The sequence below is a fragment of the Boleophthalmus pectinirostris genome, unplaced genomic scaffold, assembly GCF_026225935.1.
Source record: "Boleophthalmus pectinirostris isolate CB_2022bp ecotype Guang Dong unplaced genomic scaffold, ASM2622593v1 HiC_scaffold_14, whole genome shotgun sequence".
Lineage (NCBI taxonomy): Eukaryota > Metazoa > Chordata > Actinopteri > Gobiiformes > Gobiidae > Boleophthalmus > Boleophthalmus pectinirostris.
In genome coordinates, this window is record NW_026571047.1 from 7,418,984 (window position 1) to 7,445,251 (window position 26,268).

General features: G+C 37.9%; 1 protein-coding gene across 3 annotated transcripts in view; it reads left to right on the forward strand.

Moving 5' to 3' along the window:
* LOC110173692 (arf-GAP with dual PH domain-containing protein 1) overlaps nt 1-26,268 on the forward strand; it is an 89,809-nt gene that overhangs the window by 61,717 nt on the left and 1,824 nt on the right. For all 3 annotated transcript variants that reach the window (XM_020939712.2, XM_055150430.1, XM_055150432.1), the window contains 6 exons: nt 12,471-12,583; nt 15,632-15,778; nt 19,646-19,729; nt 19,852-19,914; nt 22,899-22,970; nt 24,149-24,377. In XM_020939712.2, coding sequence (XP_020795371.1) covers nt 12,471-12,583; nt 15,632-15,778; nt 19,646-19,729; nt 19,852-19,914; nt 22,899-22,970; nt 24,149-24,377 — 708 coding nt within the window. The remainder of the gene's footprint in view (nt 1-12,470; nt 12,584-15,631; nt 15,779-19,645; nt 19,730-19,851; nt 19,915-22,898; nt 22,971-24,148; nt 24,378-26,268) is intronic.

Consider the following 26,268-nt stretch of genomic DNA (forward strand, 5'->3'; position numbering starts at 1 on the left):
TTGAGCTTCAAGTCATTTCAAGTCTACCAAATATAACTTAGATTTTTGCCATTTATATGAATTTTAAACAAAATTTTACATTAAAAAGTCATGGTATATTTATATATGAGTTGTAGAAATGCAATTTTTTTTTAAAATATCTTGATAAGATCTTAGTGTAACTCATTATGGTCAGAATAGAAAGAATTCAGATGTAAGAGTGCTTATTATCAGTTATTTTGTCATGTCGTCTGCACTGAAATGGAAGGATCATGTTCTCTGTAGTTCCCTCTGTTTTACTGTATTGTACTGTATATTACTGTAGTACATTTGAGGATACCACATCGCAGTACTTCAGTTTCATCCAAAGTAACAAACAGAGAAGTGGGAGGGACATGTTCCAGTTTGTTTCTGTAAAATGAAGCACAACATGTACCAACTGTAAAGAGAAAAGTGTTTTCTAAAAGCATAGTTTTTTAGGAGAGGCATCGAGTCACACGGTTCAGTTCCGAGTCAAGTCCCAAGTCACTGACCTTCAAGTCCAAGTCGATTCCCAAGTCTTAGTCCATTTTATCAAGTCAAGTCTCAAGTCCTAAAAATAGTGCCTCAAGTCTGACTCGAGTCCAAGTCCTCACCACTGGTTAGCATTACTGTGATGACTCCTGTTCTGGTCTCTCCTGAAGTTGTGAAAAGCGCTTATGACAGTGAACAATTAGGACTCTTGGAGGTGCCTGGTTCAATTCTTAGAAGGTAAACATGCAAAAAAAAAAAAAAGGCTAGCATGCATTTTATACTGTATCACTGTACCATCTACATGACCACAGCTCCAAGAAGTGTTTGGATCAAGGTTCTATTCCCTGGGCAGAGTTTACAGATCACTTACTTTGCAGATGGACTAACAGAGTCGATTACTCTGTCTGGATAAAGCACTTTTATCATCTGCAAATCAGTAAGTAAGACCGGTGGGCTGTTAGGATGCTAGTTGTTGTTTGCATTACTGTGGTGGCAAAACTCTAGCCTGATTCATCAGCTGGTTTCACTTTGTGGAAACCGTCTGACCTTGCAGCATTAAGATTCGTTTGCTCGACGGTAGGCGGTACTTATCCAGTCGCTGCTATTTGGTCGTGACGTATGTAATGCACCAAATCCCATAGGAAGAAGGGCAATAACTTCTTTTCTCTTGATAAAATTCACCAAACATTCTCTTTGTTCCGGCTTTAAATCCTCGATCTCGGGAATCGTTGCCAACACAGAATGTCTGTCTTCGTCTACATCCATCTCGACCGCTCCACAAAAGGGACCCAGACAGGTGCGACGAGTTTGACGTCATGGCTTCACAGCTCTTCACTGATTCCCCAGTGCACGTTCTACAAATTCTGGAGTTCTTGCAAACCATCTAGTGTATTCCGATTCCTGACTTAGTCACTGGAGATAAATGAAATTGAGCGGAGGAACCAGGTGGCGGCAGCCTGGCTAGAAAACCTCTCTCTGAAAGTTGTGAAAAACGCTTTCAATTGATTTGGATGTTAAGAATGTGATACTTTATTACGCAAAATGTTTTCTTGTGAGTGTTAAGCCATGTTACCTCATCAAAAAAACATATCTGGAGTTGTGTTTTGTTTCATTCACACATGTTTGAGTAACTCTTTTATTAGTAGTATATCTGTATCTCTAAAGCTCAGAATGCTCTGTTCCACCGTATGATGTCATGAAGCTGTAGTTTTCAAGATAATAGATACACTTTTCTTCAGCTGAGATTGGCAATTCCAGGGCTGAAATCATCCAAATGAGTCTAGTAAAGGTGTATGTAGTTTAAATACACAGTGAAGCACTTCTTGTATTACTTCATAACATCACATCTCAAGGCGGAGCAGAGTATTTTTTGTTAGGAAGAAGAACTTAGTCTAAATATATAGTGTTTTTGTGTGTTAAACATTTGTGGATGAAACAAAACACAACTCCAGGTCTGTCTGTGATGAAACAACATAATAATATAGACCAGAAAATAGCATAATTATATTTTTAAGAAAGTGAGGAATAACTTTGGACCACCACAAACAGTTTAAAATGCACAAGTCCTGTTTTTCATGTGCCGTTAATACATGATTTGACTACATCTCTTGCTGCAATGGAAGTCGTCAACATTCAGGCATTAACTGTTCCGCTGAAGCCAATGAAACTGAACTGGCGTTGCCTCCATGCCGCTGTGAACACTACGTACACTATTACCTCCACGCTACGAGCACAATGTTCAGTGGAGCATAGCCAAATCACTTTTTGTAAACAACAAAAGCAAAAGAAACTATCATTTACCCATCAGTACACAAAACCTTGAAGACTCCTTGTGCATATTTTGATGACTGCAACTGGGAAAAAGTAGCTCGGGAGTTTCCAGTAGCTCTCCACCCCATTCCAAGTTGCTCACCAAGGCATTTCTGAATTATACGTATTGTGCTGAATAAGTAAAATTTGATTAATTACCATTGTAATTTTACAGTGCCCAGTTTTGTGCACTAATAAATGAGTAATGGTTTATATTTTAAAGGCATCTCACTGTTCCCAATCTAAGGCTGTGGATCTTATATTTACTCAATTTCTTGCAACTGTTAAAATAAGTAGCTCTTCTGCATTTTTGTTTTGTTAATGTATAGCTCACCAGAGGAAAAAGGTTGGAGACCCTTAATTTAGGTTTATAGATTCTATGGAAAAACTAATATACCGTAACTTGCACTTTTTAAAAACTTAATTGATGTGTGATATTTTACATGTAATTTAGCATAGACCTTTTTCACAACGGCCAGAAGTGCGTCACTGTAGGGTCTCGGAAATTCTGGTTAATGGTTCTCTGTGGCAAAATGTCTGTGGAAATGTTTCGCCGTATTCTCCACCAGCTCCATAAATCTGCCCCATTACCAAATCTTCAATCAACAAGGTCAACATAGGACAGAGGACAAGGACTATTCTGTCCATTTAGAATTTATCCACAACTATCAAGATAAAAAAAGACAAAAGCTTAAAGAAGAACAGTGACTTGAATTAATGAACTACTGAGGTCCGCTGCCTATTCTGACATCCCTTCATTACAGCATGTCTCTATTTAGATGTGCCGGTTTTCCAGCACTTTTTAGTATTGCTATTCCGACGTGTCATATGTGTGTTTTGGGCTGTGAGAGTGTCATTTCATTGAGCTGCAATGAACTTTATTCAGGCTGTATGTTGTTCGCTGCAGATCGCCTACATGACAAAATGAATGAAGCACAAAGGGCCCATGTAGTCTCCGTTTTTCTTCTAAAAGCATGACTGTTTCCCATGGCTATCAGTTAGGACATTTCCCACTCTCTGATATCCTATGTGGCCCAAATCTTCTCTGATCAAGAGCTTTACTCCAGCCCAAGTAGCTTATGATATTTGGGAGCGCAAAGTATAAAAAGCGGAATGTTTGAAAAATTGTAAAGTGCCGCTACTCCAACAATGAACAAGAAAAAAAAAAGTCGAAGTAGTGGGATGCTTGAAAAATAATCTTTATTCCGCTACTCCGACAATTAGACGTCAGTGTCTAAATAGCGGAATAGCCACATGCAAAACTAGTGTTATGGTATGCTAGAGATGTCAAGCATTCAAACTGGACAAATCTATCTGTGCTAATATCAACATCATGAAATACATTTTTTAATTTTAATTCTAGAATCAGTCTGAGTCAACAAGTTACTTCTGTTTTATTCATGACCATAATGTTAGTTTTGTTCAGTAGTCTTTGTTCACCTTTAAGGTTTGGTCTTTCTTACCTTGATAGTTGTGGATAAATTCTTTGTGGTTCTTATTTGTCGACTCTGTTGGTTGAAGATTTGGTGATGGGGCAGATTTATGAAGCTGGTGGAGAATACGCAAGACATTTCCGTAGACATTTTCCCACAGAAAAACCTTAACCGGAAGTTCTACAACCCTACAAAGGCGCACTTCAGACCGTTGTGAAAAATGTCTATATTAGGTCTGTATTTATCATGTTTCAAACTTTTAACCAAGCATCACTTCATATAATATTTAAGTGATTCAAGGACTACATTAGGACTATATAACTACATAAAATTATACCTATATAAATTCTATACAAATAATAAAAGTGTCCTGATGAATTGCCAACGTTTTTTCATAATTTTTTGAACATTATTGTAAAGAAGTTCCACAAAGTAGCTGGCCTATTGTATGCAGACTTGTGCGGTGTACATTTCAAACCTGACTGCAAATGGAGCTCCGTGATTGGCTGCCAGTGACCTCATCCTCTTACTGTTACACTATCGCCCACGTACGATACATTACGCCATTGTTCCATGTGCGTTAGCTTATTTGTTTTGTTCGTCGGCCGCGGTGCGTTGTGGGATATCAGGTCTTGTCCGCGGAGGCTCAACGTGAGTTCAGAACGGTCACACGGCAGCGGTCAGTGTGAGCATTGATTTGGTTTATGCAAAAATAAAGGAGGAGAGGAGGAAGAGAGAGGAAGGATATTGATTCATGAGGTAATGCAAAGTGTGGTGAAGGTTTTGTGGCAAGAAGAACAACGAATGAAATGACCGAGAAGCAGAGGAGTCATTTAAGTGTATTAAGTGTAGGTTTTTGCATTTCGTGTCATATAGATGCCATTATATTGAATTTTAGTGATTCAATTATTGTGAGAAGAGGCATCCTGATTGTGCCATTATTCACGATTATTGACACCAAAACCAAACAATAGTGAAAAGCAAATTCACTCTAAAAGATACAGTATATAGTAGCGAGAAAAAGGTCCATACAGCTGCATAGTTATGAGTTTTTGGTTGTTTTTATTCTGTTTCGAAATGTTTTGCCAGTAGTTTCTCGCACTGTGCATCTTTTCTGGTTGAGGTTACACTGCTGCATGTTATTACTGAGTCGGGGTTACAACCTAGTGCCTCCGTTCAATTTCATTTCTCTCCAGCAACAAGGTCAGGAATGGGAATACACTAGATGGTTTGCAAGAACCCCGGAAGTTGTAGACCACGTACCGGCCAATCAGTGTCTGGGTGCCTTTTGTGGAACAGCATAACAGTAAACAAAGCGGTCGAGATGGATGTAGATGAAGACAGACATTCTGTGTTGGCAACGATTCCCAAGATCAATTAAAGCCGGAACAAAGAGAACCTTTGGTGAATTTTATCAAGGGTATGAAAGAATGAAAACCTTGCACATCAGTTACTTGAGAAGGGTACATTGGAGGAGAGGGAGCAGCCCAAGAACATAGAGAAAAATCCCACACATCATCTTACTTGCAAAGAGCAACAGCAACCTTTTTGCTTGATGAAGGCCTAGTGCTGAAATGTTGCACGGTTTGTCCTAATAAATCTCACAATTTGCAAATAAGATGGTGTGTGGGATTTTTCTCTATGAATTTTATCAAGGGGAAAGACGTTATTGCTCTTCTTCGTACGGGATTCAGCGCATTACATACGTCACAACCAAATAGCAGCGATTGGTTAAATTAAAAAAGTGCCCACCTACCGTCAAGCGAACGAATCCTAATGCTGTGAGGTCAGACGGTTTCCACGAAGTAAAACTGGCTGAGGAATCAAGCTAACGGTTGCCATGAATGCTCCACACCATTGCATTAAACTTTGGTTTTATATATTTTTATTCATGTGTAAACAGATATAGATATGTCATTCAGATAACACACACTTTTTTCACTATGGCGTTAAACTTAACTAGCAAATATATTTATTCTATTGCATGAGTTTCATCAGTCAGTAATATTTCAGACAAATCGTAAACATCTTTTTCACCCATTAAACAACATCCCTAGTTTTTATTGCTAAAAAAATAAATTGAAAAAGGGTGGGCTTTCCTCTCCACAGACCTGACCCATAACTTGGCCTGGTGGCATTCTCGTCTCCATGGAGATAGAAAAGCTGAACGCTGTGGAACATTCAGGCAAAGCAATAAAATACTTATTATGGCGACAAGCGAGCGGACCCTCCAGCAGAAAAGTTACATGATTATTTTTCATCGTATAAGATTTTTGTATGTTTTTCTAGACAATGTGAGGAATTGAAATCATGCAACAGCGCACATGAACATTGTGCGATGGTTTGATGGAGCGATTATCAGGCTTCATTGTCTCTGCGTTGTCACAATTGTTTACAAGAAATGTCCCGTGTGTTCCTATTTTTGACCAAACCGATCCTTGCCAACAGTAAAGAGAGGCATAAATTGTCATTTCTTTAGGTAAAATACAGAAAAGCTGCTTAAAAATGACCAAAACACAAAGAAAATGTGACTAAACTGACACATTTTAGTCATGAAAGGGCTGAGTGCAGAACAATTTTTGATTTCTGGTCAATTTTCGAAAAATCTGGTCACCAATTTTCACATTTCTGAAAGTTATTCATGAAAAAGAAAAGGGGAGAGATGGTCCTTTTGCTCGTCTGTTGTTAAGGCTGGTTTATGATGCAGCATCAGCTCTACACAGATGTACTGCACAGCTCCCAGACACACATGAAATAGGCTGACCAGGTTTGGCGTGTTTGGTAATAATAAAATAGGCAAACAAGTGCGTAATTAAGGAAAACTGTTCTGCACTCGGCCCATTCATGATAAACGTTTGAGTCAGTATAGTGAATTTTTTTGTGTGTTTTGGTCATTTTGAGCAGCTTTTCTGTATTTTACCTAAACAAGTGACAAGTTATGCCTCTTTTTACTGTTGGCAGGGATCAAATTGGTCAAAAATAGGGACACCTGGGACATTTCTTGTGTAAAACTGGTGCAAATAAGATAAGATAATCCTTTATTGTCTCCCATGAGAGAAATTTGTCTTGGAACAGGGGATCACATGCTTTATCCAAAAAAAGGACAACACAATAACAAAAGCAACATGCAAACATTCACTATAGGACATAAATAAGAGACCAAGTATGACCACGAATGATGCACCAACATGACCTTTGCAATCTTGTATTCTGTTAGTAATTGCACACTCCCTAAGCCTGTGTGTAGTTTGGATTGCATGTCCCCTAAGCCTTTTACTTTTATTTTTTACCTGCACTATGAGTTTAGCAGATTAACAGCTAAAGGCACAAAGGAAATCAATGTTTTTGGATAAATCTGCTGGGACAGGGGACAGAGGGCTCAAAACTGGGACTGTCCCGGGTAAATGGGGCCGTCTGATCACCCTAACATGAAATCCAATCAGAGAGCTTGTGGTGCTTCCTGTGTTTGTGCCGTGTACGTACATCTCAGCCGAAAAACTACTACAAGACGAATTTCCGCAAGAGATATGACTGGTTTGTGCAGAAAAACTCAAGGACAACAGATTAAAAACAGTAAGTCTGCATATGAACCCAAATGATATTTTTTATATTATGTTATTTTCTGATCTACAGTATGTTATCATGTAGTTTCAGGGTTCCAACAGTCATGAAAATCCTGGAAAAGTCATCGAAATTGACTTGTTGACTTATACAAAGTCATGGAGTTTTGTAAAATCAATGAAAGTTTTGGGAAAGTCATGGAATTTTAGTATCTCTTTCATTCGAATCTTTCACTAGAATGTTAAAAACTATAATCCCAAAACATAAGTTGAGTGGAAAGGGTTAACATTTCATATTTAGCCTTAAAAGTCTGATCAATTCTGCACATGTAGGTGTCACAAAGTCATGGAAAATTCACTTTAGGTCATGAAAGAGTCATGGAAAAATTTAGACATTTTGTTAGTGAAAAAGAGTGGGAAGCCTGTAGTTTCCTCATCACAAATACACCTGAAGTTGTGTTTTGCTTCATTCACACAGTTTTAACACACAAACCACGTGGCAATACAGGAAGTGCTCAACTGTATTTTGAATGCCCATACGCCTTTACTAGAGCGGGACCTGACGCTGGACTATAAACCAGCCTCAGCTTCGACAGTGCTCTTGTGTTTACAGTTGCTCAAATGTTTGACAAAGATTGATTGTAGGCACAGTTTGAGGAAAGCTCACTCTGCAACCAAGATTCTAAAATTGTTTGTTTCTATGGATATGTCATTGCTCTGCCTGGAATGTTCCACAGTATGACATTAAACAGCTCTACTTTACATTTATTTAGTTACAAGTGGTTTTATAGCTCAAAAATACTTAGAAAACAGGCATTCTGACTGTGAGCGAGGTCACCTCTCCACAGATCTGACCTGTAACTTGGTCTGGTTTGGTTTCCATGATGATAGAAAGCAGAGGTGGGGACATGTGAGTTGTGACTTGGACTCCAGTCAGACTTGAGTCATTATTTTTAGGACTTGAGACTTGATTTGATAAAATGGACTTAGACTTGGAACTTGACTTGGACTTGAATGTCAGAGACTTAGGACTTGACTCAGACTTGAGAAGACCTGAGATGCACTTTTAAATCTGAATTCTTTCTGTTCTGACTGTAAGGATTCACACTAAGATCTTGTCAAAATATAGCCAGGTTGGCACCACCTGGTGCCTCTGTTCAATTTCATTTCTCTCCAGCAACTAGATCAGGAATCATAATACACTAGACAGTTTGCAAAAACCCCAGAAGTACGAGTTCAAGCACCAGCCAATCAGCGAAGAGCCCGACATTCTGTGTTGGCAACGATTCCCAAGATTGAGGACTTAAGACCAGAACAAAGAGAATGTTTGGTGAATTTTATCAAGGGGGAAAGACGATATTGTCCTTCTTCCTACAGGATTTGGGAAAAGCTTAATATATACCAGTTAGCCCTGTTAGCGACACATTACATACATCACAACCAAATAGCAGCGATTAGTTAAATGAAAAAAAGTACCTGCCTACCGTCGAGCGAACAAATTCTGATGCTGCGAGGCTGATGAATCAGGATAGTCAAGACATTTAAAAAGAAAAAAAAATTACATTTCTACAACTCTTATATATTCTATAGATACTCATATATAAATACACTATGACTTTATAAATACAATTTAGTTTAAAATTCATATCAATTGCAAAAATCTAAACTATATTTGGTACTTTGGTTTAAAGACTTGAAATGACTTAAAGCTCAAAGCAGCCGACTTGGACTTGACTTGGACTTATGGACCAGTGACTCGAGATTTGACTTGGACTTACCTGGATTTGCCTCAGGACTTGACTTGGACTTGAGATCAAAGACTTGAGACTTACTTGAGATTTGCAAAACAACGGCTTGGACCCACCTCTGATAGAAAGTGAGAAAAGCATTTAACGGATCCTCCACCGTAAAAAGTTACACAATGCACCTTTTAAGATTGTGCTAACTCAAGTAACTAATTCAGGTTGTTTAGTGAATAGTTTATTGACCATGAAACGCTATGCAGTATGAGTAAGCTATATTCTAATCTTTTATCTGGCGACCTTATTTTATGGCAACCTTATCTTCACCAGTTAATAATTCATTTTCCTTTTACAACCCGTTATTATCAAACAGATTTAGAAATCTCCATAGAGTCACCGTGTTTAATTGTGGTGAGTCACGTCCATTGAACTGCACGCTTTTGACATCATCCTCTCACAGAAATAGAACCCAGATTATAGAAACAGGCGCTGGGGGCTGAGGATTCCACCAAAATAGACAAAAGACAACAAAGTGCGGCGCTAAAAATAGAGCAGTGTAAAATAGTTCCAATCAGATCTCCATATGTGGCGGTTTCGTGCTACACTGAGTTTCACATCCTCTTAGAAAAAACATTGACTGTGTTAAGGCTTGAGGAAAATATCCACTTTCGCGTTTTTATATATTTATTTACGTTTTAATAATAGCATTATTTTCAATTTATTTGCATCCAGAAGAATTGACAAAAAGACTGAAATATGAATGGGCACACTAATACAGGGATCACGTTTCAGAATAATAATAATAATATTAATAATAATTTAATTAAAACAGATAAAAGTTTCAATTAAAAGCTAAATTAAAAAGATATGTTTTAAGTTTACTTTTAAAAATATGAACACTCGCAGCAAACCTCAGATCCTCAGGTAGACTGTTCTACAAACGGGGGCCGTAAAAGCTGAATGACGCCTCATGACGTGAGTTTTAGTTTGGACTCTTGGGACAGTTAAAAGACGACTACCTGAGGACCTGAGAGTCCGAGAGGGCTCATATGATAAATAAATAGGACTAAGATCATTAAGAGCTTTATAAACTAATAAAAGAACTTTAAAATCTATCCTGAAGCTCACAGGAAGCCACTCATATGTAAATATACTATGATTTTTAAAGTATTTGATTTAAAGACTTGAAATGACTTGAAGCTCAAAGCAGACGACTTGGACTTGACTTGGACTTATGGGTCAGTGACTCGAGACTCGACTTGGACTTACCTGTATATGACTTGGGACTTGAGGTCAAAGACTTGAGGTTAAAGACTTGAGGTCAAAGACTTGACACTTTCTTGAGACTTGCAAAACAATGACTTGGTCTCACCTCTGCTCAAGACTGTACATAGAAATGGACCAGTGGTGGGTGGAGTAGCCAAAGATTATACTGAAATAAGAGTAAGGTTACTTCAAAAATAATATTAGGCCTACTCAAGTAGAATTACAAAGTTAGTGGTCCAAGAAATTACTCAAGTAAGAAGTAACTTAAAGAGTAACTGTCGTAAATGTAACAATAACCGAAATATCGTGATATTGTATCGCAAGAGGTCTCACAATAAAATCATGGACCATCACAATATATCGAACTACAAGTCTCTTCGCTAAAATGAATAGTTAAAGTGGTAGTTAACAATAGGTAAAAAAAAAAAAAACAAGGAACTGCAAAGGCCATGATCCTTTGCTTTTTTCATTTCATTTCATATTCACATAAAGCTTTTGTCATGTACAGACTTACTCACACAGTAACCACAAATTTTACTTTTGTGAAATGGACTGTGACATCAAAATAGACAAAAGACGACAAAATGGAGGTCTAAAAATAGTACGAAGTAAAATAGTCCCAGTCTAAATGTCCATATGCAGTGGTTTCATGCTACATTGACTTTCACATCCTCTTGGTCAGGATTAGCAAATGATTGAAAATGAGGCTTCGGATTACAGCAAGAGGCAGAGTGTCCTCTCATTACAGCTCCTATGTTTCCTTTGTTATATGGACTGTGTTCAGAAAGACACAATGAAAAACACAATGAGGAGAAAAAAACAAAAAACGCACAATGTCAATATGTAAACCACAATGTAAAAAAAAAAAATAATAATAATAATAATAATTTTTAAAAAAGAAGTAAAATGTACAGTGTAAATAAAAATAAATAAATAAATAATTAAAATATATATAAAATAAAAAAAAATAAATGCACAGTGTTAACAATGTAAAAATTTAAATACAAAAAATAAATAATAAATAATTATGTATAGAATAAAAAACAAAAAATAAATAAATGAATAAAATGTAAATAAAAAAAAAAATTAATATATATAAAATAAAAAAACACACAATGTAAGTATAAAGTATAAATAAAAATAATGTAAAATGCTAAATAGCCAAGTACATGTAAAAACATAAAAATGTAAAAAAAAATAAATAAAAACAAGTAAAATGTAAAAACAACAACAATAATAATAAAAAGTTAAAAAAAAAATATATATATATATATATATATATATATATATATATATATATATATATATATATATATAAGTAAGTAAATATAAAAATATATATATAATTTTAAAGTACATACACATCTTTTTTACACATACACATTTTCAACCATAAAACAGGAACTGAATGTGTTTATTTTTAGTCTTTCTGAGTAGAGGATATATTTATACTTATTAGTACAGCTATGTATATTGTAGGCAGTGTACATGACTGTTTGGCCAAAAGACACAATGACAGAATTCAGTCTGATGAAGTTTGAACCGACAATCCAGTGGTTGATGGGAATAAACTTAACCCATTGCAACATAGTCATTCCCTTTTGATATGGTGGTATTGATTGTTCAGTTAAAGGCGCTTTATGTCACTTTTCTTGTGGAGGGTCTGCTTCATGCTTGTCTGTCTCCATGGAGATGTCATTGCTTAGCCTGGAATGCTCCACAGTATGGCATTAAGGTGTGTATCCTGCGTTATTCAATTAGTAGTCACCTCCTTGTCTCCTTGAAGCTATATACAGAATGTTTAATGCTGCACTGTGGAACATTCCAGGTAGAGCAATAACATCCCCGTGGAAACAAGCAGATAGTGGACTCCAGAGAAAAGTTACATATTGCAGCTTAAAGTCTAGGGCTTAAACAATGAGTCCCATGAGACAATATTGGGTTAATGATGTTTTGAATGTTAAAATATTCATGTGTTTTTATTGTTGTCCTTTTGAAGAAAATCATATATAGATTTTGTTTTCCGGTAACAACAAGAGGAAACCAACAAAGGGAAATCAGATTGTTCTCACAGCACTGATATTTGACTCTCCCCCCGCCCTGTCTCTCTCTCCCTCCCTCCGTCCCTTCATCTCTCTGTCTCTGTCTCTGTCTCTCTCCCCTGCTAGGTTACAGAGAGGGGTTCCTATGGAAACGGGGCAGAGACAACGGCCAGTTCCTCAGCCGAAAGTTCATCCTTTCCGAGAGGGAGGGGGCGCTCAAGTACTTCAACAAGCAGGATGTGAGTATCAGCGGTGACAATGCAAAACATACTCAGAATGATAAAAACAGATAACAAGTATAACGCTGTTTTGTTCGACCTGCTTTCAAACCTGAGTCAGAAGCATGTTTTACTTTGGATCATAATCCTCTCTTGTGGCATGACATGGAAACAACTGTGTGGGATAGAGTTGGTTATTTCCATAGACTGTATAAAAGGTTATATAGAGGATTTTCCAAGGAAAGAGAAATACAATGACAGTTTGTCCTTTTTCAGATGATGCACATGCATGACCCAGCCTGATTCTTCAGCCGGTTTCACTTAGCGGAAACCGTCTGACCTCACAGCATTAGAATTCGTTTGGTCGATGGAAGGCGGGTACTTTTTTATTTAACCAATCGCTGCTATTTGGTCGTGACGTATGTAATGCACCAGAACACTTAGTGGTGTCCAAGTAATTGCCGGCAAAACGGCAAACAAAGCAGAGAGAGAACATGTCTGTCAGCGATCATTGCTGTTTCTGCGAGGTGAACTTGCGAATTAAAGGTGCAATAATACTGCGAAGTTTGTGTCGTCTACATCCATCTCGACGCTTTATTTACTGTTGTGCTGTACCACAAAAGCGACCCAGACAGGCGTTCAAGTTTGACGTCATGGCTTCACAGCTCTTCCCTGATTGGTATTCCCTGATTGGTTAGTGTATTCCGATTCCTGACCTAGTCGCTGGACAGAAATGAAATTGAGCGGAGGCACTAGGTGGTACCAGCCTGGCTATGCGTGACCCGTCTCCTCCACAGCTCCCTAAGTAGAAATGACTCCTCCCGCCCCCTCCTTATGCTAGAAATCATGCTTGTTTACAGCCAGTGAGCGTTTAGAATTGCTGAATGAACTGCTGAAGAGAAGTCATTTACTGACGCAACGCCTATGTAAAGTAACGAATCATGAATATCTTAGTTTGGTTCGCTCCTTTCCCCTTCTCTTCTTCTTTCAGTGATCCTGACTTTCTTTTGCAGCGTGCCCATCGGCAAGTCACAGTTACGTTAGAAACGTCGTACAGAGTTACTGACAGTTACGTTAGAATCGTACAGAGTTTGACTGACAACCTAACAGCCAATAGATAAAGTTTATCTGGCCCCATCACATTCACAGTTAATGGATTTTCATTCTTTTTTTTTTGTTTCTGGTCATCATAATTACAAGACTATTGCATCTCTATACTTCTCTGAACTTTCATTGACAATTTGAAACTAAAAAGAGTCCTCCATACAACCTTAAAGAATTGGAGGTCACCCATAGCATTCAGCCCCAGTCAAATGAAGCTCACTGAGGCTATAGTTATAGGAGCGAATTTGGTGTCGAGTTCCATATTTGAAATTCCGACCCCGATTATCAAAGCTAAAGTGAGCAGGAGAGACCACGGTGAAAGAAGGCACTGATTTGTCTGTTATTAATGCTCATATTTTTATTTATGGACAAAATAGCGAAAGAAATACACAGGATCAAATCAGGATCATGTAGAGCGGGTTACTATGAACATTTTAAGACCAAAATTTCAGCTTTTACCACACAATGCATGATGTGACGAGCGTTTATCTTGCCAAGAAAAATCAGATACAGACCCTTTAATTACAAAAACATTAGACATGATGATCAAGACCAAGCTGTTGATGTTATAATTTGTTGTTTTTGTTCTCAAGATCCAATGAGAACGCAGACTCAGCCTTAGTTTCAATGCTAAAATCCAGTTGGTTAAACCCAGAAGGACTCTACAGCAAAAATCTTTTCCTAGTACATAAAATTGTTCACAAGATAAACATTGATCACCAAAATATACTGTTCCAGCTTTCATACTGTATATTGAACAATAAAACTACACACTGTGGGGGTTTCTCATGTAAAAATGACTTGATTTTAGGCGGTAGCTCGCTGGGGAATAGACTGCTGTTGCCAGGACACCCCCATGACTTTTGATGCATTTATAGGGTGACCAGACCTTTCTATTTACTCGAGACGGTCCCAGTTTTGAGTCCTGTGTCTTCTGTCTTATGAGATTTATACAAAAGTTAACAACAAAAACAACTTTTTTGATGACCAACATCTCTGACAAGCTTTTACAGTCACCTCAAAAAGTTTTTAGACTCTCTTTTAAGCTCTATTTATGCAGAGGGACCTAGAGAGAGAGAGTCTAGTTCAAAACACTTAAAGGGCCCATATCATGCAAAATCAGCTTTTTAGAGCTTTCTAAGGCTACATTCAGACTGCAGCCTGAAGTGACCCAAATCCGATTTTTTGGCCCCTATGTGACCTGTATCTGATCTTTTAATGACAGGCTGAACGACACAGATCCGATTTTTTTTCAAATGCGACCCAGGCCACTTCAACATGTGGTCCTGAAACCGATACATATCCGATCTTTTGACTTTCAGTGTGAACAGCCTAAGCACATACATCTGACCTACACGTTATCAACAAGCCACAAACGTCACTATTCTGCGCTGAAGTAGGCAAAAATTGCTTTTGAACTCTGTCACTGAAGCGAAGCACATCGCCACTCACCACTCTTGGCTACGTCTCCACATCCACACGTTCCTTTCTACGGACGTCGCTGCCACTGCCCCACAAAACGCCACGGCCAAAAACCTCGTCCTTGTCCTTCTCAATCTCCTCCTTAAAACAAGTAAGTTGTTCATGTTCTGGCTCCGGTACAAGAGGAACTTTAAAATCTCCAGGTGCTCAATGCTCGCGTCCATGTTTGGACAACTTCCGTAAACACAGAGCACTCTCACTGCGGTTGCCCGGTTTCACGAGGATTTATACCAACCATCCAAACTTGTGTGTCCCAGTTTAGAATTTTTAAAATCTGGTCACCCTACGCAATTCAACGCATTTTGCCTAAACTTAAAAAGTGAAATCATGGGAAAACCTGTGCAAAATACAATTGGAATCTTCGTTCTATCACGTTCTCTGCCAAAGTTATAAGCATTTTTATTTTATTCTAGAGCAATCCTGCCTTAAAAGTGAAATATTATTAATCATGATGGGCCTAGTAACGCCTCTTTACTGTTCCAGGCCCGAGAGCCCAAAGCGGTGATGAAGATCGAGACTCTGAATGCCACGTTCCAACCGGCGAAGATCGGGAACCCGTGCGGTCTACAGATCACCTACCTGAAGGACAACAGCACACGGAACATCTTCGTGTACCACAGCGACGCTAAGGTACAAAAAAAAAGAAAGAAATCAAGACAAACATAAAAATAAAGGTGCACTGTGTAGCTTTTCCATAAGGGATATGTCCGCATCCATAGAAATGCCTGGAATGTTACACGGTATGGCTTCATACGTGTCTGTCTTACAGGCGTATTGGAAAACACATTGCATTGTTAATATGAACAGACTCAAAACAAGTGCCCACTGTGGGTCATTCTAGACAAGGGAATTACAATTACCCCATGGAAGAAAGTTACGCAATGCATCTTTATTTTGAATACATTTCTGTTTGAGTATAATTTGCACCAAAAATGACAGTTTATAGTAAGTCTGATCATTCTTGCCTACCTTTATTTACTTACCATAGTTTATAAATAATCCACCCACATCCACATTCATAATACACATTCACCAAGACAGGGAGGCAACACTGGGCGAGTTAAACCACGATCTGCTAATGGATCGTGGATGTCTGGGCTAAGGATCAGTCTCAAGTGTCGTCTGTTTGTTTTGCTTAATGTGCCTTATAATCCGGTGCACCTTATGTATGCAAATAAACAAGAGAATTCAACATTATTGCTACTGCGCCTTATAATCTGGTGTACTTTATAGTCTAAACAATACGGTACTTTTCTTATTATGTACTTTATTACGCAAATTGTCAAGCAGATTTTGGAAAACATTTTACAAAATTCATTTATATTTACAAATATATATGTGAATGTTGTAAAATATAAATGGTTCACCTGCACAAATCCAGGAGATAGAGAAGTTTTATGTCATACTGTGGAAGATTATAGCCCGAGGAACAACATTTTTTCCAAGGAAACGAATCATGTTTGTGGAGATGCGGGCTCAGTGACCGCAAAGACACATGTTTTTTTTTGTTGTTGTTGTGTTTGTTTTTCGGTGCAACAAACACACGAATACTTATAACACGTCTTTTTATTTTTGTTATTTTTGGGGCTAAAAAAATGACATATTCTGGATTTAAGAATGGCGATAAATAGTATAAATGGCTCGTGAATTTTAGGTCTTAAATCAGGACACCTCTCACCTACATGTGCACCAGTATTCTTGAGCTGGAGCGATAGAAGTGGGTCCAGTAAAACCAGTTCTTTTGTCTGGGTGTGTGTGAGAAACTCGAGACCGCTGCAAGCAAAAAAAAAAAAAAAAAAAAAAAAGAATACAATACTTTTACTTCTCCTTTCTCTTTACGTATCTTTAATGGTGCAATTTGTAACCTTTCTGGAGGAGGGTGCGTCATATGTCATGTAGCTTTGTCTCATGTTCCACAATTTGGCATTATCTTGTTTTGCTTCTTGTTTTTTGTGTTTTTGTTGTTGTTGTTTTTTTTGCTCAAATACAAAAACATGCATTCTTACTGTGAGCGGGCTTGCCTCTGTGCAGATCTGAGCTGTAACTTGGCCTGATGATTTTATCTCCATGGGAATAGATACATACATACAGTGGAACATAACAGGTAAAGCAAAAACATCACCATGGAAACAAGCATATAGCGTTGCACATATGTAACGCCATTAAAAATAGGAGCATCTGATGAGACAAATTTGTTAAAAAATAAATAAATGCTCAATTTGGAAACAGGAAAAAAAAATAAAAAAAAACAGTGAATAGTTCAGTGTTAACTAAAGCACACTGCCCCCTCTGCTGGTGGAACAGAGATACTGCAGGGGGGTCAGTGAGTTCGCCCCTGCCATGTGTCCGTCAATCTGGCTCTGTGGTGGGTTTATTGACAGCTCTGCAGCAGCTCGAGACAGGTTTCTCCGGATAGCACCTGAACGCATCGCACCTCACACCCCACCACGGACAAAGAGAGATAACTTTATTCGGATGCATCTGTTTTGTGGTCTTTTGTAGGTCTGTAGTTACAAAAAGTATGAAAATGGTTGTGCTTTTTTCTTTAGTTCGTTATTTGTAAAGTAGACAGATTCACTATCTAAGGATTATACAAAATTCATCGCCTTATTTTATATTTTTTGGCAAGTAACAGAAATAGTATTGCAACACTCATTTTAACTAGTTTTATAACAGAAAATCTAACATGTACAGATTTTTACTTCAACCCAGGAACTTGAAAAAATTGTTTTAAAATGATCAAATAGAGCAATGATTTTTTTTTATTTAAATTTTTTATTTTTTAATTTGAATATTCTATAAATCAACTTTTTATTTTACAAAAAATCCATACAAATTTTACAAGATCATACAGAATATTTAAAGTTGCACTATGTAACTTTTCTATTTTCAGGTCTGATTGTCTCCATGGAGATGTTATTTATCTATATGCCTGCAATGTTCCACAGTATGGCATTTAAGTTTTCTACATTTTCTATATTCTTTTATTTATTTATTTTATGAATAAAAAATAGGTTTAAAAAATGTACATTCTTACTGTGAGCGGGGTTGCCTTTCCACAGATCTGACCTGTAACTTAACTTGGTTCCATCACCTGCTTGTCTCCATGGAGATAGATACATTTCATACCATACTGTGGAACATTCAAGTCAAAGCAATATCATCTCCTAAAGCAGGTGGTTCACGAGAAATGTTACATAGAGTTTTTAACGTTTGTCTGTGTGTAAATCTATACAGTATGTAAACGACAAAATGTTAAGGCCAGGTTTGTAATGCTGCAATTTGTAACGTTTTTGGAGGACGGCGCATGATATTGCTTTACCTCGAATGTTCCACTGTATGGCATTATCTCGCATGTTTACAATTACAGGCGTTTTTACGTTGATTGAAAAGCATTTTTTCTCTGTGGGCTGTAACTTGATGTGATCTGTTTATCTCCAAGGAAACAGACACATTTGTTTATACCATTCAGTGGAACATTACAGGTAAAGCAAAAACATCACCATTAGGGGTGTGCAAAAATATTGAAATATCAATATATCGTATTGATTAATATGGTGATACAGTTTCGGTATCGTGGGCTGCCGTATCGATATATCGCCAAAAGTATTTTTACCTCCGTCAAGGAGGTTATGTTTTTGCCGGCGTTTGTCTGTTTGTTTGTTTGTCTGTTAGCAACATAACTCAAAATGTTATGGACCGATTTTGATGAAATTTTCAGGATTTGTTGGAAATGTGAAAAGGAAGAACTGATTTCATTTTGGGGGTGATCTGGAAGAAATCCTGGATTCTGGATCACTTTGAAATGTTAGTTAACATTGTGGTAAATGGGGCCAAAAATTTTATTTCTCAATATCTCAGTTAATTATTGACCAAACCCCATGAAATTTGACTCAGGGATGGACAATGGGATCCTCTTTCATATTCCATAGGCTGATCCGGATCTGATCCAGAAGACAGATTTTATCACAATTTATATAAAAAATGGGGGTAGTCCTTGGCGGAGGTCTGCGCTCTCTGAGTGCTTTTCTAGTTTGGTATATTTTACTAAATTATTTTGTTATATCGCTACAGTTTTGTTGCTTGTTTAGAGGAAGGAAACTTGTTCATGAAACACATTTGACATTTTCACTTTTTTAATGATTAAAATGTTTGTGTTTTATATGAACTTTGCCAAAGACGTGGTTTAAAAAGACTTTTAGTATCACAGCCATGATTTAGCTTTTATTTTTTATTGAGTCGTATCGAATTGATTTGAAATATATCGTATCAAATCATATCGAATCTAAAGCTCACTGTATCGAGATATGTATTGTATCGTGGCCTGTGTATCGAGGTATGTATCGTATCAGCAACGTGTCAATGATATCCCGCCCTGATCACCATGGAAACAAGCATTCGGCATTGCATTGAGCTCTAAGTTCTCAACATTGTGTAACTATACTGTGTATGTAAATAATAAAATGTTTTGTTTTTTTTGTTTGTTTTGTTTTTCAGGAAATGGTTGACTGGTTCAACGCTATCCGAGCAGCGCGCTTCCACTACCTGCAGGTGGCGTTCCCCGGAGCGAGTGATGAGGAGGTAGAGAGTTTCTTCTGTCACGTTTCGCACCAAGAGGGCAGAAAGAGAAAGATTTTTGGTCCCACAGGTTCCCATGGCAACAAAAGCTAACAGTTCTTCTCTTCTCTATCCCGTGTCTGCAGCTGGTGCCCAAACTGACCCGAAACTTCATGAAGGAGGGGTTCATGGAGAAGACTGGCCCTAAGGTTTGTCATTTCATTCCAGTGTATTCCCCCTCAGTACAAATATATTGTATACGCAATTCTTGAGATCAAAATAACTCTGTGTACTGTGTATTATAGATTTAGTGGATGGAAATTAGATGACATTTTGTCCAACAACACTAGACTTTATATTGATTTAGAGGACAAACATGTTCAGATTAAATACAGCTTTTACTGAGAACAATGAGACCATGCAGATTTATTCTTCGGTATATAAAAGCATTGGACATGATGGATGTTTTGCTTAGACAAAGACGATTATGAGATTTGAAATTGATTGATGATTGATTCATTTAGGAGGTAAACATGTTTAGATCAAATACAGCTTTTACTGATAACAATGAGACAATGCAGATTTATTCTTAGGTATAAAAGCATTGGGCATGATGGATGTTTTGGTTTGACAAAGACGATTATCCAGTCCAAAATCAGAATGAGCCTCGTTTTAATCTCTCATTTGTGTTGCCAGTTTCAAAGGCGAAATCCAGCTGGTTTAAGCCTAAAATGCGTCTCTCTGATGTGAATGGTCACTCCCTAAATTCCAGCACCTACAGCTAGTCATGAATCAGTGCTAGTGCAGCCTCTACAGCTCAGGGAGGGAATTCTGGAGGTTCTGAGCTTTCACATGAGGCATATTCTGTTCATATACTGACAATGAAACAAACTTGGATGTGTCGTCTATCTGCAGGTTAAGGCTCTGGCAACTCAGGTTTGGTTGTGATTATAGCACTATTTTTAAAAGCGCAGGTTACATACAGCTCCTTTAAATTATAAAAAAATTGTTTAAGGTAACGTTGGACCATTTAGAGGTGTGCAATTGTGTTGGTAGTTCTCAGATTTCAGATAATTTTCCTATAGGCGAGTTTCAGCTGACGTCATTGTTATTAAAAGCCCGCGTTGCATGCTGGGAAATATTTTGGTCAGAGGCAAGAAACAGGATAGTGGTCAAACACAGTGTGTAACCTCGTGTATTTATCCCCGATAATGGTAAATTCCTGCTGCATTATCGGATGCACAAATAGAAGCACGGAAGAAGGAAAATGTCTTTTTCGTATTCTGAGTGAAAAGAACCACTAACGGTGAATTAAACGGCTTTCAAACATCCGCAGAGCAAACGTAGAAGATCCTAACAAACCGTGGACTCCAACAAGTTCAACAACACATCGAGACTCTTGGAGGTTTTCATCTTTTCTGCTGTGAATGGCCCAGGAGTTTCCACCAAGTCATTGTGGATATCGCCAAAGTGAATATTTGTCCAGGTAGTTGGCGATTCCGACCAGAAATTTGGTTTGGTCCACCTTTTGTAGGGGTTGAAAAGGGTGATTTGGTGTCCGTCAATGCTTATGACCAATTTCTGTTCAAATCATCTTGGGTCCTCTGCCGTTAGAGTGGATAAATAACCAGGATCAATACCCTTTACGTGCTTTCTCGCTCCGTCCGTCATGTTGAATTAGTGTTTCTTGCCGCCGACCAAAATAATTCCCAGCATGCAACGCGCGCTTTTGTCAACAATGAAACTCGCCTATTGATTGCATTATACTTTACCATGAAATATCCAAAAGGTAAATTCCCAAATGTTTTACCTGAACATTTCTATCATTGTCTAAACGAGGGGGTCCTAACCTTTTCAATCTCGGGGCCCAAGTTTTTATGAACAAAGTAACCTGGGGCCCTATCTCATGTTAAATGCATTATATAATACTGATTGTGGTTGGGGCTCGACCCTACGGTTAAGAATCACTGGTCTAGACACAAGAACTCACTGTATTTATATAATATTTATATAATTATGCCTTATATGACATCAGTCTCTTGCTATCTTTTTTGCTACTTAATTAGAATTTATTATTACCATTTATTTTTTACTATTTATTATATTATACTGTGATGTGTGAGCTACTGTGTCCAAATAATTTTCTTTGTGGCTCAATCGAGTTTGTCTAAGTCTAAGTCTAAATATGGAAACACAAATCTGCCTTTTTTTCAACAAGATTCATTTTAACTGCCCCCCATCTCTTTTATTAAATAACATTGGTTCATAGAATGTTGTGATATCATCTAAAACCCAGCAATTGTGTCCTTGGGCAAAACACTTCATCCACAGTAACTACAGTCATGGTTATGTTTGCGCTAGAAAGAGAAACATGAGACACAAAGTGCAGTCACATGAAAAAAAAAGCTTAAAATCTTAAATTATTCGAGTATTCTGCGATCGCACAAGGTAACTCCAAGTTTACTAACTGAAACTCCATATGTTGAATATTTTTGATGCCACGAATGATTAGATAAACATGTGCAAGGTTGTCTGAAAGCTCCTACTTGTGAGCATTAGTGAAAAGAACCTGTCTAGACGTAAGGACACCTATAAAAGGATTGAATATGCTCCACTCAAGGACTCATAAAATACTTTCAGTTTGGATTACCATAAGAATTCTGCAGATTTTTCTCTCTCGCATTAACCATTTGGCAGATTTTTAAGTCAGATGCCCCTCCTGTCAAAACCAGAGTTGGCAAAATGGGTGAAAGGGACGGGACAAGATCTCGTGGCGCAAGATTGCCACGAAATCGCGCACACATGAGAAAAATTTTCTTATGAGATTGTTTCCACCCAAATTTACCTTTACCTTAAACAAAAAAAGAGTTAAAAGCTGTTGAGTTTTGCAATTTGGGAAGCTGTAGTTCCAAAAAGCAGTACTACAGTGACCACTAAAGTATTCAATAAGTCAAAATTGTGAGATGGAAGAGATTATTTATTATAAATTATGTTAAAATCTTGTCTCGTTCTCGTGGACCTGATCTCATGTTGTGGGGTGTCTCGTCAATTTAACTAAATCTGCAGGGTTTGTGTGTTTAATGAGTGCAAATGAAACAAAAGACAACTTCAGGTCTGTTACGAAGTCATTAAAAGTTTGAAGTGAAATCGTGGTTTGTCCCTCCAAATAACTCTACGATCACTTGTTTTTCAGCACACGGAGGGCTTCAAGAAGAGATGGTTTACAATGGACGACAGGAGGCTCATGTATTTCAAAGATCCTCTGGTAATCTACGTCTTTACACTGACTATTACTCAAACTCACAACTACACATGGTACACGGGTGTTTGCAAAGATGGGTAGAGAAGCCAAGAGAGCTGTTACTTCAAAGTAGTCATCCACGAAAGTAAGAGTAAAAAGTATTTGGGAAACTTGTACGTGCGATAGTAACTTCTGCTTTATCGTCAAGTTTATGTGATAGGAGTTGTTCAAATCATGTCATATTGTCAACATAAAGCACTTGTATGCTTACTCACTGTGGGAAGAGTAACCAAAACTTTTACTCAAGTAAGGGCACTTTCACACCACTAGTTTGATTTTTTGGTCCAAGTCAGGCAATAAAATAGTTATTATGTAGCATATAGACTCCAGCGTGGTCCGCTTTCACACCTGCAAATCAAACAAAACTGGTCCGATATATCCAAGGCACACAGCGGGTTTGACTTGGGTACACTGATGCTCTCCCGCACACTAGACCTCTTGGAAACATTGTGAGCCAGTCCCTATACCCCCAAGCAGAGACCGGCTTCCGGCAGACACAGTTTCTCGAACCCCACCTAAGAGCCTCCCTGTCCTGGGGAGCTCGGACTCGCACACCTACGGACCGCCAGTCGATGGGCAAGCGTCTGGACCCAACCCTGGCCCTTGTCACACCCATTAAGTGGGGGCCCACCACCATTAGTAGTAATTAGTATCCCCTCCCATGATGCATTTTGATTAGTTCCTTGGTTTGGACGTGAGTTTGCGTTCACACCAGGGGGACCGCACCAGTCTTTGGCATTTGGTGTGGATTTAAGCGGACCGAGACCACCTCTTTTTTGAAGTCTCGGGCCGCTTGATTTAGTGCAGATCCGAGTGCAATTGATGCTTTCACACTAACGAAAACTAATCGAACTAAGAGCTTCTGGGTCGAATGGAAGTTTGATGTACACCAACTGCTGTCGATGTGAAAACACCCTAAAACTATATTACACTGACAACTATAAGTATTATTCAAGCAAGAGTAAAAGTATGGTTTATGATTGTGTTAGAAAATGTACTTGAATAAACGTAACTGTCTAAAACCCACCTCTACAAATACTCTCACTTGTTTTAACTATCCAGATTAGACCTACTACTTTGTATTTCAACCTGAGTACTTACTTTTTTACATTTTTTACTCACTGCCCGTGCTCTGTGCCCAGGACGCCTACGCCAGAGGAGAGGTGTTCATTGGGAGTAAAGAGAACAGCTACACGGTTCTCCCCGGCCTGCCCCCCTCCACCCAGGGCTACCACTGGAACCACGGCATCACCATAGTAACGCCCGAGCGCAAGTTCCTGTTCGCCTGCGAGACCGAGGCCGAGCAGCGCGATTGGATAGCGGCCTTCCAGAGGGTCATCAACCGACCAATGAGGCCACAGGAGTACGCAGGTGGGAAGAGTGTTTTTAAGTGTTGTACAGTGTGTTACCAAACTGAAGAGAGTTGAGTTTGATACACTACAAATGTTGTTTATTTATTTCTTTCAAACATACTAATTTAATTTGAACATACTAATAATTCTGGTTGACATTTACAATTATTTTAAGGGCCCATATTACACTATTTTCTGATCTATGTTATAATGTTGTTTGCACATAAAACATACCTATAGTTTTATTTTGTTTTATACTTCAAAATGATCCTTTCCACCTGCTGATTCCATGAGGTGGTGGATTATTTTGGAGATCAAATTACTATCACTACAAAGCACACCTTTGTAATTGCCACCAACTATTGTTTATAATCTCATTTAAAGCAGCCTTATTATGCAAGATAGACTTTTTAGAGCTTTTATAGTTCTCTCCGCTCACCATTTATTTACTCCAGGGTTGTATTTGGAGTTTTCGAGATTTATTTTCTTCTGTATCTGGGATGCAGGCAGGATTCAGGAGCTTTGCATAGTAATTTTGATGACGTTTACAGTGACGTGTGTTTCTTTTATTAAGTAATTTTCCTTGAATATATTAAAATGTGCAAATAACATAATGATTCACAGGTCATAGATTACAATGATATAGCAGTGTGTCTTTTTTAAACTCTTATTCAATTCTATTCATCCGCAACCAACAAAACAATGTTGTATGCACCAAAACAGGGCCGAACAGTTCTATATCTGAATAGTTTAGTTCAGTTCGTCTTTATACTGGACTCATGGCCCATTTTTTAAACCGACAAGCGCAGTGACAATACAAAACATTGTTATTAAAAAACAACCACAGCCATTGTCTCCACAGATTATGTCTATGTATATGATATCTTATTGCACGGAATCTAATATTTGTGAGTGACATTATTATTTCATTGTCTGATTTGTTCAGTTTGCAAATTAAACTGTACATTGAAATTCTTAGTACAGCTTGCAAAGTGTTCACTCGTGCAGTAACATATATCTCCATCGCACTCATCCATCGTGGCCTGTAAAGAGTCATTGTAGGCACCTTGCAAACTAGCTTTTTTGTATTTTATCCAGAAGTGGGCTGTGTACAACGGTGTACAATATGATTTAAACAATAAAAACTTTGACTAAAAACAACCAAGTCATCTGCATTAAATTAATAGACAACTTACATTGGAATATCGTGGCCCCGCTCTCTGTAACTGGTGCTTTGAGTCTCGTTATTTTAGTCTTAAAATGTTCGCATTAACCTGCTCTACATGATCCTGTTTTTTCTGTCAAACAAATCCTATTCATAATATAGATCCTGGCTCCAGATTTACCCTTGTAACTTGTAACCACTTGCTTAGTCCACTTCTTTATAGAGTCTATATCAGAGGGTGGCCAGTTATTTTTTCAGTCAGGCCACATGAGAAACTGAAAATACTGTGGAGGCGAAAACGCTCAACTCAATTCTGGATAATATTAATTGTATTTCTTTATAAAAAGCAGCAAATATCATTGTTTTGATGAGCTGGTCAGACTGGTAAGAGTTTATGTTCTGACTAAGCAATGAAAAAGTGAGGTAGAAAAAATGTCATAAAAAAAAAAAAAATCTCTAAAATAAAAGCAATGCAGCTTTAATCCATGTAAGAGGTAAAATGATAAAATATGTCCATTTTGTAATTCCAAAACAGCTTAAAGGGGCCAATCAGAGTCAACCAATGGGCTGTATGTGGCCCCGGAGCTAGACAATGCCCAGGTCTAAGGGCTGAACTGTCTTAAGTCCAAAACTGAATCATACGTAAGCCTGTGTTGGATAATACACAGATTGTATTAGAATTATGATTTTGACATACAGACAGGGGCTCTGTTTTCTGCATAACTCGAAGAAAAAAAAAAAAAAC